Source organism: Arachis ipaensis, chromosome B5 (genome assembly GCF_059453495.1).
Source record: "Arachis ipaensis isolate K30076 ecotype BB chromosome B5, ASM5945349v1, whole genome shotgun sequence".
Lineage (NCBI taxonomy): Eukaryota > Viridiplantae > Streptophyta > Magnoliopsida > Fabales > Fabaceae > Arachis > Arachis ipaensis.
In genome coordinates, this window is record NC_142440.1 from 147,736,261 (window position 1) to 147,751,626 (window position 15,366).

A 15,366-nucleotide genomic window follows, 5' to 3' on the forward strand; every position below is an offset into this window, starting at 1 on the left:
TTGTTCTCAACATGAACAATAGCCCATACAATTGGGTATACATGATTATTTGCATCCTGACCCATGGCGCACAACAGCCAACCTCCATAATAGGTCTTCAAAAAAGTATCATCTAGTCTTACCAACGGTCTACAGCCACCCAAAAAATCTTTCTTGCATCCATCCAAACAGACATAAAACTTTTTAAATATACCATCTCTGTTAGGCATCGGACAAACAACTAACTTGATAGTTAAGTCCAGATTAGATCTCAACAGCTCCTCTGCATAATTTCTGAGTTTAGCATATTCTGCAACTTTATCACCCCTTATTATCCTCCTTGCATCACCCAAAGCTTTTGTAATTGTAGTCTTGGATAATTGTATTCCAGTTTTGCCTTAAAGTAATTAAAAATCTCACCGTGTCTAAATGTGGAGAGCTTCCTAACCTTCTTAATAAGTATATCAGTTGCCCAAGATCTAGTTGCACATCTATTCTTGAAAGTTCTCACATATATGATCATGGTTAAAAGTCTTAATCTGCCAACATCCATTCCATTTGTTATAAGAATAAAACACCATCCAGGGACAATCTTCATTCTTGCACATCATCCTATATTTAGTAGTGTTATTTTTCTTGTACCTAACACCCCTATCCTCATACAACGTATAATTTCTAACTCCTTTCTTAAAAGTATCCCTAGTGGTAAACTCCATACCTAGCTCTAACCTCACATGTTCAAACTTGGTAGCATTGTTAAAGATGGGATTCACAGCTAGGTCTGCATCGTCTTTAGACTCTAGTGGAGTCTTCAGTTCATTAGATTTTCAACTATCATCAGAAAAAGACACTGCCACACAGATTCAGGCATTACATCACTGGCAAAAAAAGAATAAAATAAGTATTATACATAAATGACATTAATTATAATAAATAAATATAATTTACATATATTGTAAGTTTTCTTCCTCATCATCATCATCTGCCTCCTTCTCATAATCATAATCAGATGCATCTATTGAAAAGGGATGAAAAACATTTTCACCATCAGTAATCTTGTTCTTGTGTTTATCATTGTCATTGTGAGCCTTTCTTTTTCTTCTATCGTTAGAATGACCAACATCATCATCGTTGTCACTGCTTGAGTCCACACACCCAAGTGACATGTGTGGCTTGTATAAACTGTCTTCTATAGACTCATAAGAATTAGATGAGCTATCAACATTCAAATGAGCTGGCTCCTTGTTTACTTGTTTCCTCCAGCCTTGTGATCTTGTGATATACCTTCTAGACATTCTTGTAGATGTGTTAAATTTAAAGCTAATAGGCTTGGATTGTTTCTTTGATGCACTAGATTTTTTCGTTTGTGCATTGTTGGTTGGGGGTTGGGTTGAGAGAGGACTTTGTGGTATATGAGTTTGGAAGCAATGGAATTTTGTTGGGATAGAGATTTAGAGGACTTAGCCTGTGAGCAAGATTTCGGAACATTTATCTTGGGGACAGTGTATTTTGGTGGAGTGGGCTGGGACAATGGATAGTGGGCTTGGGGCAGTGGATTTTCGTTCAACTGGGATATGAAAGGTAATTGGTTCTTCAAGTTGACTTAATATTGTGCTGGTTTCTTTTACAACTTCAACATCTTCTACTCTAACTTCTTCCATGCCTTCCATTCCAACCTTTTGGCCTATTGCATGATCATCATCATCTTCAGTCTCAAACAACTCCATTACATCAATTATATCAAGAACTGAAGGTCCGTGCTCAAAAGAAATGTGAATGATATCATTATTCTCATGGCAATGCCTGATCATATTTCTAAGATTCTGGTCCACTTGCAATCTCCTAAGACCAAATTCCAACCTATTATTAGGGTCCAAAAACCAATATACTTTAACCTTGTCATACCCCAATTTCCTATAATAACTTGTCACCGCAAATGCATCAAGATAGTCTTCATCGACTTTAACCCATTCATCATACAAGTCAGATGTGTAGATAACACTTCCACTAGGATCTGTCTCAAACTTTTCACCATGGTGGGAAACAAGTTTCAATCGGTTAGGCATCTGAAGTTTACAGCACAATGCAAAATTAGATAGCATTAGTCATTTTGTAGCAAAACAATCATGTTGCATAGAACAAGAAATTAACACTATATTTGTAATAAGAACGCATACATTTACTTCCTAATGACTATAACTTAAACCACATTATAATCGTAGTGGTTAGAAGGTTCATATTAGAAACCCTAACATTTGTGCCACTAACAACTACAACATTCTAAACCATTCATTTACATATACAACGACAACATTTTAAACTACTCATGCACACATAAGTACCAAGAACCCTCAATAGAATACAAAAAATGGAAGAAAAGGATTAACGTAAACCCTTACCTCTCACCATCGACAGTGTGCGAAGGCGATGCTTCATCGATAAGTCCTTCACTGACCAGAGAGAATAGATTCCAAGGATAATCGCTGGCGAAAAAATGTGAGTGAAAAGTATCGGAGAATGAACGGACAGAGAAGAAGAGAATGTTTCTTTGAGATTTTGGTGGGAAACATTGAAAATGGGGGGACCAGTGGGAATTGTTTATTCGAAGGGAAGAAGATGTTGAACGACGTTGTTTCACACACTTAGGACATCCCTCTCCCTCAACGACGTCGTTTAATGAAATACTCTATATCATCAACGTTTAGAAGACACTTCTACTAAGAACTAATGGAGATGCACTTTTAAAAATTTCAAAAATTTAGTTGATCATTTTCAAAAATTGAAAACTAAATTAAATAGCGATTTAAAATTTAGATACCATTTTGAGCATTTATTCCATTCCAAATACATAAACATTAGGTCATGATTAATCAATAACTTCTTTCAAATGGAACTGTGAAACCATAGTTGTATCTGTTTGTAGTGATGGACCACTCCTAATTAGTTAATTATCATCTTTCAATCCTTTCAAAGAATTATTCATGATTTTAACTCAACCGTACATAGTTTTTAAAAATGAGATGGTACAATGCAACCGTGTTAATAATTGAATTTAGATTGTACAAGTTGCTAGTTTTGAGAGGATAGGATAGGATCTTATCCATCATCACATGTTTCGGAATTAATTGGATAATCTTGAATCATTAGAGAAACACATTGAAATGCTATATGGAGGAGATAATCCAATAGTATTACTAGCTAGTAGTAATGTTGTTTAATTAAGCATATTAATCAAATTAAATGGTAACAAATTCAGAGCGCAAACTTATAAAATGAAAGTAACCTTCAGAATGGTAAATGCTAACAAGTTTTCCTAAAGCTGAAGTAGTCTTTGTTTATGAATTAATAAGCAAAGTAAAGGAGAGAATACTTCTTCCAAGAAATTTTTTGTTTTCTCTCTTAAAAAAATAAAATAACTAAATAACTAAGTTAGTTCACACAATTTTTTGGTTACACCTATTTAGGTCTAAGAAATTTTAATTTTCTATGTACTTTGTACATAAAATTTTATTTTTGTTTAGAAGAATGAGAATAACAAAAATCTAATTCCACTACTTTTGTCACCAAAAAATTCTACTACTTTTGGTTTTACAAAAGTTGTTCTAATACCATACCATATTACGAAATAATTTCTCTAGTTAAAAGATTAAAATGCTAGGTAAGCATATGATAAATATCTAATATATTATAGCATAAAGTCATATTACGAATTAAGAACACTGCAACCACAGCTTGTACGTCTTATGGGGTATTATATGACCAATTTATTTTGCAAGAATGGTTGCAAACAATTTTATTTTATAAAATGTCATTATATATCAGCTCAGTTTTGGTAAATTGTTTTAGAGAAATATTTAAAAAACACAAGTATCTAGAATTTGGTAAATTAAAAAAAAATCACATGCTTGTGTTTTTAACTTTGAAAAGTTAGGAGATGTTTTTAAAATTAAATTATTCGTGAAAACATAGTAAAAAATTTAACATAATCTTATATGTTAATAAATATTTTATTTATTTGTTCTCCTCATTATACTTATGTCTATAAAAATTATTTTATATATTAAAAGTAATTTTACTGAATATAATTTTTATAATGTGTTTATTAAAAATTATTTTTAATTTGATTTATGAGATATAATTATTACAATTTAAAAAAAAGGTCATATTTTCTTTCTACTGATACCATCTTCGAAAAAACTTGCACATCTATCTAACTTTTTTATATAAATAGTTTTTTTAATAAGTTAATTTTTGATTCCGCTATTGAACTAATTAGGAGTATAGTCAACTAGAATCAACTAATTAAAAAATAGGTTTATTATAAAAAAAAAAGCACCTACTTAAATGAAGATGTTAAAAACATCTTCTAATAAAGATCCTTGTGATAAAAGTGTACTTTGTTTATTTAACTATACTTTAAAAAAAATAATATTTTTATAATATATCAAAATCAAACTTTATCATTCATCATCTAATGATAAAAAAAAAAAGTATCTTTATATAAAGACAACTTTAAAATCTTTATGAGAATATTCACACAAAAAAGTTTTATTATTCTAATTTTTCGAATTTCAAAACTAAAAGTAAAAAGAATTGACTTAAGTTTATTTACATTATAGTTGACTCCCTAAACTTTTTTCTTAATTTTTTATTCACATATATTTAATTATTTTTATATTTCGTATAAATTAGACTTCATATTGAAATTTGATATTAACTAAAAAATATTTAGATACATCATTATTAGAAAACCACATCATTTATTTGTGAAATGGGACCGAAATGGGATATCTTTGTATATCTAATTATCTATGGCATACAAAACTACCTGAATAATGAGGAACATAACACATGTATGTATAGTTGTGTATACAGTATACACAGTAGAGTGAATGGTAAATGAAAAGGTTCATGCCTTGTTGCCCAAAGAAGTGCCAGCACCATAATTGTCCTTATCGAAATCTACCAAGGGACTCCACACCAATTAAGAGAAGAGAGTCCTTCATTATTGATTATCTGTTTGTATTTTACCCTTCATTGCATCATGCATCGGAATGGCCCCCCTCAAAATCTGAGACTTATATATAGACATCTTCGTTTGATTCTAAATTTCTTATATTGGGTTGCCAAAAATGCAAAAATTAAAAAAAAAAATATATATATATATATAATTCAAATATTACTAATGGTAAAAATTTATATACAATTATATTAATATAAAAATAATAATTAAAATTTATTAAATAATAATTTAATTAAATTTATTAAATTATTTAACGATTCTTTAGGTTTAAATAATTCTATCTAAATTTTTAACTTTACTAATTTGGTTATTTAATAAAAACTCATACATCAAATTAAATCGTATCTCTTCTCTTGTCCTTCAAATTTCACGTGCACAATCTCCCAGTGATAAACTGATAATTAAGAACCTAGGGTTTGTCTTCTAGTGCTACGAGGAAATGTCAACTTGTCAAGCATGCAACATCTTCCTTTTAAAACGAAGCAAAATTTAAGACAAGTACTATGCATTCCACTAATGTACATTAAAATTAGAAAATTACAGAAAGGGTAGCCAATTGAAAGTTGCCATATGTGTCTGAATGACATGGTTAGAAGAGCTATGATCACGCCTGAAAAGTAAAAAAGGTAAAAACTCTTGGCTAATTGCTTTGTCTCTGCAGCTTCTATTTTTAACCTTGGAAAAATATACGGCTACTATAGATCTACCACACAAAACAAATAAAATTGATAAAGAAAAATTAATAGATAAATAATTTTTAATCGGCTAACTTTAAATAAATATAATTAATAATAATCAATATAAAGTTTAATTTAAAAATATTTATTGATTTGTTACTGATTAGATTTCTATTAGTTACTTAATAAAATTAATTGATAAATAATAATCTAACTCCAAATAATAATATTAATAATAATTATTATATTACAGTTGCATCTTTAAAATAAGTCACTATGTACTTCAAATAATAAAATAGACAAAACTAAATTTTATTTTGAATGTGCTTAAATATAAATAAGAAGTGTGTGTGTGAAATTTAGATTAAATTATCAACATTCATCATTTATTAGAGTGTATTGAAATTTGTCACACTAGTTTGTTTATTATAACCAATAATAATGAATATAGAATCAATGGAAAAGGTTACTAATAATTAGGGTCCGTTTGGAAAACTCTAGAAGTAGCTTTTTTTAACTTTTGACTTATGAAAAGTAGTAGTATTAATGTCTGGTGCAATTTTCAAAATCAAATTACAACTTTTTAAAAAGCTATTTTGGAACTTATAGAGAAATTAAAAAAAATGACTTCTCTCATAGTACTTCTACTTTTCATTACATTTCTATAAAATAAGCACTTTTAGAGTTAAAAATCCAAACACAAAATAACTTATTTATAAGTTACTTTTAACAGAGCCATTTATTATTTAAGTTATTTTATCAAAAGAAGCGGCCTTAGTAGCAAGATAAATTTCATCACTCTTAGATTTTCTCTTCAATTTCTTTATTACCATAACATTTAAGAACAAAATCGATAGACTAATGTTAAATATATTTATATAAAAATATTACATATTAAAAATTATTAATAATAAGTGAGAGAAAATAAAAAAAAATTCTTAAGCCATAAAATAAATTAAAAAATATTAAAAAAATTATCCGAATATGATTTGTCATGTTGGTACAAGTGTATATGCCAAAACAAATCCAAAAAGTAAACCTAGAATTCATAGAAGTAGGTAGAAACAAAAAGGGGAGAATCACCATGAAGGAGAAGTAGAAGGGGAAGCAGAAGAGGAGGAGAGACAATTATTGTTGCTATGTGACTGGTCACTTGCCGAGAAGGTAACCCTAAGCGAAGAAGCCTCTTCAGGGAGCTTCTTCATTGGACTCAAATCGACATCATCATCATCATAATCATCTAATTGAGAAGGGGAAGTTTCTGGTGTTTCAAACGGCGTTGTCATCATCACTTTGCCCTCTTCTTTTTCTTCTTGGTTCTCGTAAATGGGGTTGGATATGTACATAAGGTGCTGCTCTGGGTCCCCATTAACATTACTGCACTCGTGATGATGAGGAGGAGGAGGAGGAGGGTGTTGTTCTACTTCTTGTTGAAGTTTCTTTGGAGTAGGTGGAGCTCTGTTAATGAAGGAAGCAAGTGGGGAAGGAACAGAGACAAGTCCGATGCTATGAGGGGTACTTTCATTTGCATTTGGATTTGGTTCTTCTGCCATGCAAACAAGGGAAGGAAAAAGGAAGCTTCTAGGAGGCTGGAATACGCCTTGTGCATAAACATTGTTGTTGTTATTCTTCAAGGTTGGATAAGAAGCGGCGGGTGTGGTGGTGGTGGTGGTGGTGGTGTTGGTCCTCGGGTGGCGGCGGCGGAGCAAGAGGGAGCAGTAGAGTTCAGCAAGGAGGACAAGGATGAGGGCGAGAACAATGGCAAGGCTTAGAACCGTTACCAAGGTTGCTCCCATGATCATCTTTGATGTGGCCTTCATAATAATTATGATCTTTGGAACACTATGATGGTCTATGGAGTATGATATGGTATGGCCTTAATTTGAGGAGCTTGGCTTTATTGTTGGTGGTGTGAGGGGCAAAGGCACGGTAATAAAGAGGGAGAGAGGGGAAGGACTCCTTTTTGGCGGGAAATGTCCTTTTTACCTTTTGACAAGGGATGGAAATTGGAATGAAGTAAGTTAAGGGCATGGAATCTTGAAAACAACTCCTAGGGAAGGGTAAAGGCTTTTTCTGTTTGAGTTCTGACCCTAGTAGTAGTAGCAGCAGGAGTTAAAACTTAAAAGTTCTGACTTTTGACTACAACGACCGTCAGAACAACTCATATCATAAAGAGTATATAAATTTACAAAGCAGTATATAAAAATACATAAATAAATAATAAGCATGACTTTTTTAAGAATTTTTTTTAATTATAAATTAAAAAAACACACCATATTTAATAGTGACAATTATTATTATCTTAAAAAATTAAGTTATATTTAACAAAAAAAAATTTTAATTAAAGCCTAAAAATCGCGTTTGAGAAAATAGTAAAATTTTTTATTTTATTTAAAAAAATCACAATTTGCCCGCTTATTATTTTTAGTGTGTGATAAAGAAATGTCTATCACAAAATGGTGAGATTATATAAATTTGGTGTTTCTAATTTTTTTGTATTGTTTTATTTTTTAAACAAACGAATCGGACCTTTCGATTTATATTTATAAAAATTAAAAAAATTTTAATATTAAACTCGAACTGTTTGATTTTTATTTTCAAAAATAAAAAAATTTAAAAGTACAAATTGAATCTTTTAATTTATAGTTTATTTTTTTAACCATTTAATTTGAATAATATCAATTAAAAAAAATAATGCCATATCAAAGAAAAATACCTAATCTTTCAATAATAATGTATTATACATATATTTAATTAATATTTAAAAAAAATTAGCCTTTAACTTCATGCTAAATATTTAGAAGAAGGTAGATGTTATAGTGTCTATATATAATTATCTAATTTATTAAAAAAATAAAAATTAATATTTAAATTAAAAAATTTAAAAATAAATATTTTTTTAATATTTAAAATTTATCATAAAAAATAAGTTTAGTAATTTTAGCACCAAAGCTAATGGCACAAAAAAATCTTAAAAAAATTTTATTACATGTAAAATTTTAGATTTTTTATTTAATTATTCTGTTAGTTTTTATAGTTTTATCAAATTTTTAATTAAATTTTATATTTTTTAATTAAATTTTTAGACTGCTTTTAATTTTGTATTTAAATCTTTTTTAATATAAAAAATATTAAAATTAATTAAATATATTTTTACAAATTAAAGATATTCATAATTAAAAAACTAATTAGATTTTTAACCGCATATATTTAAAAAAAATATTCTGTTAATTTTAATATTTTTGACATAAAAAAAGACTTAATTATAATATTAAAAACAGTATAAGAACACAATTAAAAAAAAGTTAAAAAATTTAATTAAAAAATTGATAAAATTATAAAAACCAAAAGAATTTTAAACTAATTTTTTAATTTTTAAGGTAATTGATCGTTCAAAAACTTAATAACAGATGGTGGTTTGAAATTTATTTATAAATTGATTACAACCATTTTTTGTTTGAAATTTCATAATAGTGGGCCGGTCCAATCTTTACCTTCAAAACATCCGTAATTTCTCAAAGCAGAAAAGGAAAAGGTTGCCCTCGTCCAAAAAGTAAAATAAAGGAATAGGCTGCCAGATCCTTCATTCTTCTTCCTCCGCTCCCAGCCTCGCCCTCTCTCCCCTTTTTATCTTTTAACCAAATAAAAGAAAAAAGTTCGCATAAAAGACTGCCACAATTGTGACACAACTTCAGCAATGTTCAAGAAGTTTTGAGATCTTAGTAGGCAATGACCAGTTACTCTCATGAAATACACGTAACGCACTTTTCTCATATCCTCAACTCGCAGAAGATAGGAATACGATCCATTTCTATTACAAATTTTCACAATCATGAAAGGTCAAAATGTTGCGTATAAACCACCTATGCTACCTCCATTAGTAGAGACGATGCAGAGCAACTGTTGTCAACCAACACGGGTATAAGGCCATGGCTGGTTACCAGGTACAGAAATGGATTAACGGAATAGTCAACAATCTGCAATTATAATCCCACCTGGGAAATCTTTATCAATACCGACACTTCAGATGATACCACAGCACCATGATCATAATCACTGCAATCACCAACAATATGCTAATAAAGAAGGAACTTATTCATTATAATTTTATGCGTTATGATCCTCTCAAGGCTGCCATCCTAGCAGCTAAATCATCATAGTCAGGTAACTTGGGATGCACATGCCGAGCTTCTTTTGATCCATCTGCCTGAAACGTAGCAGCACGATTGAATAGTTTGACTTTGTTAACTTCCATAGCTCCTGATTCTTCATGAGGAAGGGATGCTGATCTCGGTGGATGAGTCGCAATCCCTGGTGTCTCATCAGGTCCTCCTAAGGTTCCATTTTTCACAGAAGAGTTATCAATTTGATGTCCATGGCGAGTTTTAGACTTTCTTCTTGATTTTTCAGGCAAAGGGATGGATGGCTTTTTGCTATAATGGATCAGCAACCTATCTATTATCCTCTCATCTTCATCAGTCTTATGCCGCTCATCATCAAACAAGATTTGCAAGCCACGCTTTGATTCATCTCGTCTCCTGCTCCTTGATTTTCTACCAACTTCAGCATCTTCATTACTGCCGTCGTCGTTATTAGATCGTGATTTTGAGTGCTTCCTCCTCACAGATTTGTGTTTTAATGCAGGGGCTTCCGCAGCATCTTCACGAACAGATAGCTCATTTTCATGAATCTGTTTATTTGGTCTTGAATGTCCATTGGCCTGCTGATCTTGTTCAGAATTATCCGAACCCAACTGGGTCCTCTCAGATGAGGACCCAGCATTGGGATTCTCCGGTGCTGAAGGATATGCAGGGATGCCAGAAGATACCAAGTTGTTTTCACGTATGGTGCGTTTAGAGTTATGCTTGACATAAGGGGGTGGGATGGCATTATTGTAGTAGGACTTTACCCTAGGAGTTTCATCCCTTTGGGCTTGTCTCTCATGTACGCCACCATGAGCAAATGGCTCATTCGCATTGTTACTTGAAGGAAATCCAGCACGACCAGGAGACTTCCTAGAAGTGGCAGTGTCCTTGCTTTCTCTTAAAGGGATGGCATTCCCCCAACTATTATGCAGGTTGGAACCACCTTGGAATTGTTCCACTATGTTATCCTGAGATGAAGATCCAGTTGGTTTTAGCATACTACCCTCCTTCCAATATCCTCTATCACTCTTCTTAGATGTAACATCTACCCTTTGTGGTGACGGATCACTGCGACCATCCCTTTTCTGAGAGACCTCGTCACAACTATTTGGCTGATTGAATCCATTTTCAGGTTGTTTGGATTTATAACGAAGATGATTTTCATCTCTTTTCGAAACAACAGCTTCCTTGCCATAGTGGAGTCTGTGCTCATCATTTGGATAGCCAGGACTTCTCTGTAAAAAAATATCATGTTTGACTCCTTTCGAGGCAGCATCATTTTCATGTAATGGTTTATTATCAGTCGGATGATTATGCTTGACTGTATTTTTTCCCTGCACAAGCATATATAGTGTTTCCCACCAGGGAATTATAATTTTAGAAAATTTCTCAAAACCGTATCCCACCAGGGAAATAAAAAGGATGTGCACAAAAGTAACTATATAAAACTGAAGGAAAAAATGTAAGTAAATTTAACTATTTAAGTGTTGGGATTTTTTTTTTTTTCAAATAGACAACGAAGTTAGTCAAGTAATTAAACGGGAAAGAAAGAAGACAGCACCTGAGCAAATGCAACTGATTTTGACATCCTCAGCTCAAAAGCTTTGGAGTCCCACTTTATTGAAAATTCTGAAGCAATATCCTGCATCAAGCGGACCTTCATCTCCAGTGTAAAAATCTTCGAATTCAAATTTGCTGCAAACTGATAATTAGCAATTTAGGTGTCAGTTTAGAAACAAAATCATAAATATGTAAAACCTTTATTACAAAGGAAAGTGAAAAGTAACCTCTTGATTAACATAACATTCTAGGTCCCCGTATCTCTCCTGAAACATTTGCCGAAGATCACGCAACTCTGGTAAATCAGAAAATCTTGCCGCGGCAAACATCAGAGTGGATATAGCCTCCCTACATTCCTCAGGGCATCCACTGAAAGAAATTGGAGCAGTTGAAGCACGTTAAATATCCATTTCGAATTCAGCGCCAAATATTCAGACAGTATAATAGTACATATCAACCCACTAAAAAGAAGGTTCACATCATCATTTCACATGATATAATATTCTGATATAAAAAATGTAACATCTTAATAAAATAATTTATGTTAAGTAGGTGGTGATTAACGAATATTCCTTGGCATTTTGTTGGACCGTTCTCTACTTCACATGCATACCATAGCATTATATGATTATTATTTTTAGATAATGAAATCTAGTCACAAAATTGAGACAGAAACATATGAAAAAGGATTGGATGAAGTTTGAATTTTGAACAAGATACAGCCTTGATTCTGTCACTTTCAGAAACCTCCAAAAAGAAGTGGCCTGAGAGATATGACCACTTATTTCTCTATGAGACGTTGTTCGGCACATTTGAATATTTGATTGGAGCCTGGTTTGACAATTCTCCATCACCCATTGAAATAATCCAAAGTTTTACACATTACACAACTAAAAGATTTATAATTCCAGCTTTATCAAATGATCAATTCAACACACATATCAAGCCTGACAGATTGACTTGATCAATTATCATGGAAAAACAGCTTTCTGTTTGGGGGAAAATAAGAGAATCAACATGTAATTAATAGTTAAAACAGATTCGTACCTTAGTTTCTGCAGCACTGAGAGGTGTTTCAACACAAAATCGCATGATTGCTCAATAAAATCATAACAAGATGACAGTGTCAACTCAGCAATCAACCCTTCAGCCTGTAATTGTATAACCATATCGCGAACAAGATTAAAGCTCAAAAGTTAAGGGAAAAAATACAGATAATATTTGGCACAACTTTATGAAAAGCTCTCCTAAATTCATTTTCAATTATAAAAGAACAGTCACATCAGAGAGTCTTGCATCCTCTATATGCTTTAGATTTTAGAAACAGAAACATTTTCTCAGCTCAGTCAATTTCAATTCTAAAAACAAAACATATCTGAAAATCCTTTGACTATCAGTTGAATCAAGCTAAGACCAAAACTAACACGTTCTTCTGAACACGAAACGGAAGATTGAGAAGCTGTGCATTGAACTCAGAGATCGAGTTCAGCGAAGAATCTCATCTCGCGTCATCGAGTCCACAAATTTCATGAAACAAAAACAGAAAAAAGAAATAAAAATCAATTACTCTGTTGTAAGCATTGTCCTCTAAACGATTCGCAAGCAGATCAGCGATGTCTCTCTTAAGAAACTTCTCCGTCGCCTTCCTCCTCCTCCTTATCACATCGATCCGATTCTTCGTCTGTTTAATCAACGATTTGCTGAAAAAAAAAATAAAAGGAGATTAAATGAGAAACGAAAACCACAATCGACGTAACGGTAATGAGGTGAAAGTTATGAAGAAGGAAGAAAAGAAGAAGATAAATCAAAGTGCGGAACCATTTCGCGGCGAATCCCCGACCGAGGAGGCCGTCGAACATTTTTGAAAGATCTGATTCGGTGGCGCGACTCAGTGAACGAGCTGACTCGGGAGCTCAGAATGTGAGATTCGCCATTGACGAAGCCACGTTCATGTTTCTTACGCTTATTTATTCTTCGTTTTCTTTCTTCACACACAGCAATAGCACAGAACTCTATGTAGTGGAAGACCAACAACTGAAACCAGAAGAAAGGGAAAGCAAATAAAAGAGAGACAGCAGAATATTATTATTAAGGAAATAAAATAAATGAAAATAAAAATGCAATTTGTTTCTTTTACTAGAGCTAAGCAAAAGGACGCTTTTTCAAGGTTAGTCAATTACCGGAATGACCTTTGGCTTTTGCGCGACGGTGATGGTAACGTGACCGGCGGTGTTTTTGGTAAGAATGATGGAGGCTTATATTAGGTGTGCTTGCAAGGGAGGGAAGTAGATTGAGGAGAGGCAGATGAACCGTTGGATCTTATGACTGTCTACGGCGCTTTAAACGTGATGAACGGTCACCATATTGGATTCGTGAGACCAATAGATGGAATCTGTGTGCTGAGCTTTTGTATCAGATGTGGTAGGTTTTAACTTTTAACTGCCGTTTCTAACGGTTTCAAGTTTCAACGGTATCGGAGAATTGTGTAAGAACAGAATATTGTCCATTAAAAAAAATAATTTCCGGATAAACCCCCCTCCCCCCTTCCCTTTTTACAATGCTACTTGATTAAATTTCGTTAATAATTTTGTTTTTTGAAAATGTATTATAACAAATTTTTTTTTTCCTTGGTGTTAATAATTTGGTTAATAATAGGGTTTTTTAAATTAATTAAATATTTTATTTATGAAAATATACAACATGTTAAATATTTATGAATTATTCTCTACATACAAGCGTTTTTTCCATACAAGTCATTTATATTCACGCGCTTTCACATTTTTCTCCGTGTCTCTTCTTCTTCTTTTTCTTCTTCTTCTTCGTAATTTTTTTCTCTTGTTATCATCGTCATCAACACTACCTCTTCCTCCTCCTCCTCCTCTTCCTCCTTTTTTCATTGAAATTTCTTCTCTTCTTTTCTTTTCTCTTTCTCTTCCATCATAAGTTATCTTGTTGTTGAAAATAATAAATAATTCAGGTTCAGATTGTCAATTGAACCAGAATGAAATTGATTATTGTTTTGAATCCAATTAAGTGGCTGAGGTGTGGTTCAATTCAGAAGAAAAAATATAGTATTAGAGGAAACATTTTTTTGTATTTGCAGCAAATTTGGGTGTAGCACGAAGATATTTGGGTGTAACACGAAGATATTTGGGTGTATTTTAAGAATTTTTGGGTGTATTTTTTTCTGATAAGTTCTACATAATTCAAAACTCTTCCTCTTCCTCTTCCTCCTTTTTATCTTCTACTACTTTTTTTTTCATCATCATCACCGTCTTGTTCTTCTTCTTTTTTTCTTATTCATCTTTTCCTTTTTGTTTTACCTTCTCAAAAGTTTCTTCTTGTTTTACTCTCTTAACAAGAATAAAAACAAAAAAAATCAAAAAAAGAAGAAGAAGAAACACATAATATTACAAAATTACTTGGAAGATGATGAACATACATTCATTTAACTAAAAGAAAGAAAAAAATAAGGAAAAAAGAAGAAAAAAAAGCAGCATTAGAGAAAATATTTTTCTGTATTTGCAGCAAATTTGGGTGTAACACAAAAATATTTGGGTGTAACACGAAGATATTTGGGTATATTTTAAGAATTTTTTTGTGTATTTTTATTCTGATAAGTTCTGCATAATTCAAAAATCTTCATCTTCCTCCTCCTCATCTTCTACTGCTTATTTTTTTTATCATCATCACAATCTTCTTCTTTTTCTTATTCATTTTTTCCTTTTTATTTTACCTTCTCAAGTTTCTTCTTGTTTTACTCTCTTAACAAGAATAAAAACAAAAAAATCAAATAAAAAAGAAGAAAAAATACATAATGCTGTAAAATTACTTGGAAGAGGATTAACTTACATTCATTTAACTAAAAAAAAGAAAGAAAGAAGGAAAAAAGAAGAAGAAAAAAATACAGCATTAGAGAAAATATTTTTCTGTATTTGCAGCAAATTTGGGTGTAACATGAAGATATTTGGGTGTATTTTAA

General features: G+C 31.8%; 2 protein-coding genes across 2 annotated transcripts; both read right to left on the reverse strand.

The window, feature by feature from the left end:
• Window positions 1-6,755: 6,755 nt before the first annotated feature.
• On the reverse strand, window positions 6,756-7,635 carry LOC107644368 (uncharacterized). The gene has a single exon (XM_016348206.3). The coding sequence runs from the start codon at window positions 7,497-7,499 to the stop codon at window positions 6,759-6,761; it is 741 nt and encodes a 246-aa protein (XP_016203692.1). The 5' UTR covers window positions 7,500-7,635; the 3' UTR covers window positions 6,756-6,758.
• Window positions 7,636-9,430: 1,795 nt separating this feature from the next.
• LOC107644366 (uncharacterized) lies at window positions 9,431-13,505 on the reverse strand. The gene is made up of 6 exons (XM_016348204.3): window positions 13,203-13,505; window positions 12,952-13,084; window positions 12,432-12,535; window positions 11,612-11,753; window positions 11,386-11,526; window positions 9,431-11,158 (listed from the first exon to the last, which is right to left on the reverse strand). Exons 1-6 carry the CDS (start codon window positions 13,241-13,243, stop codon window positions 9,794-9,796), a joined length of 1,926 nt encoding a protein of 641 aa, XP_016203690.1. The 5' UTR covers window positions 13,244-13,505; the 3' UTR covers window positions 9,431-9,793.
• Between the last annotated feature and the right edge of the window lie 1,861 nt (window positions 13,506-15,366).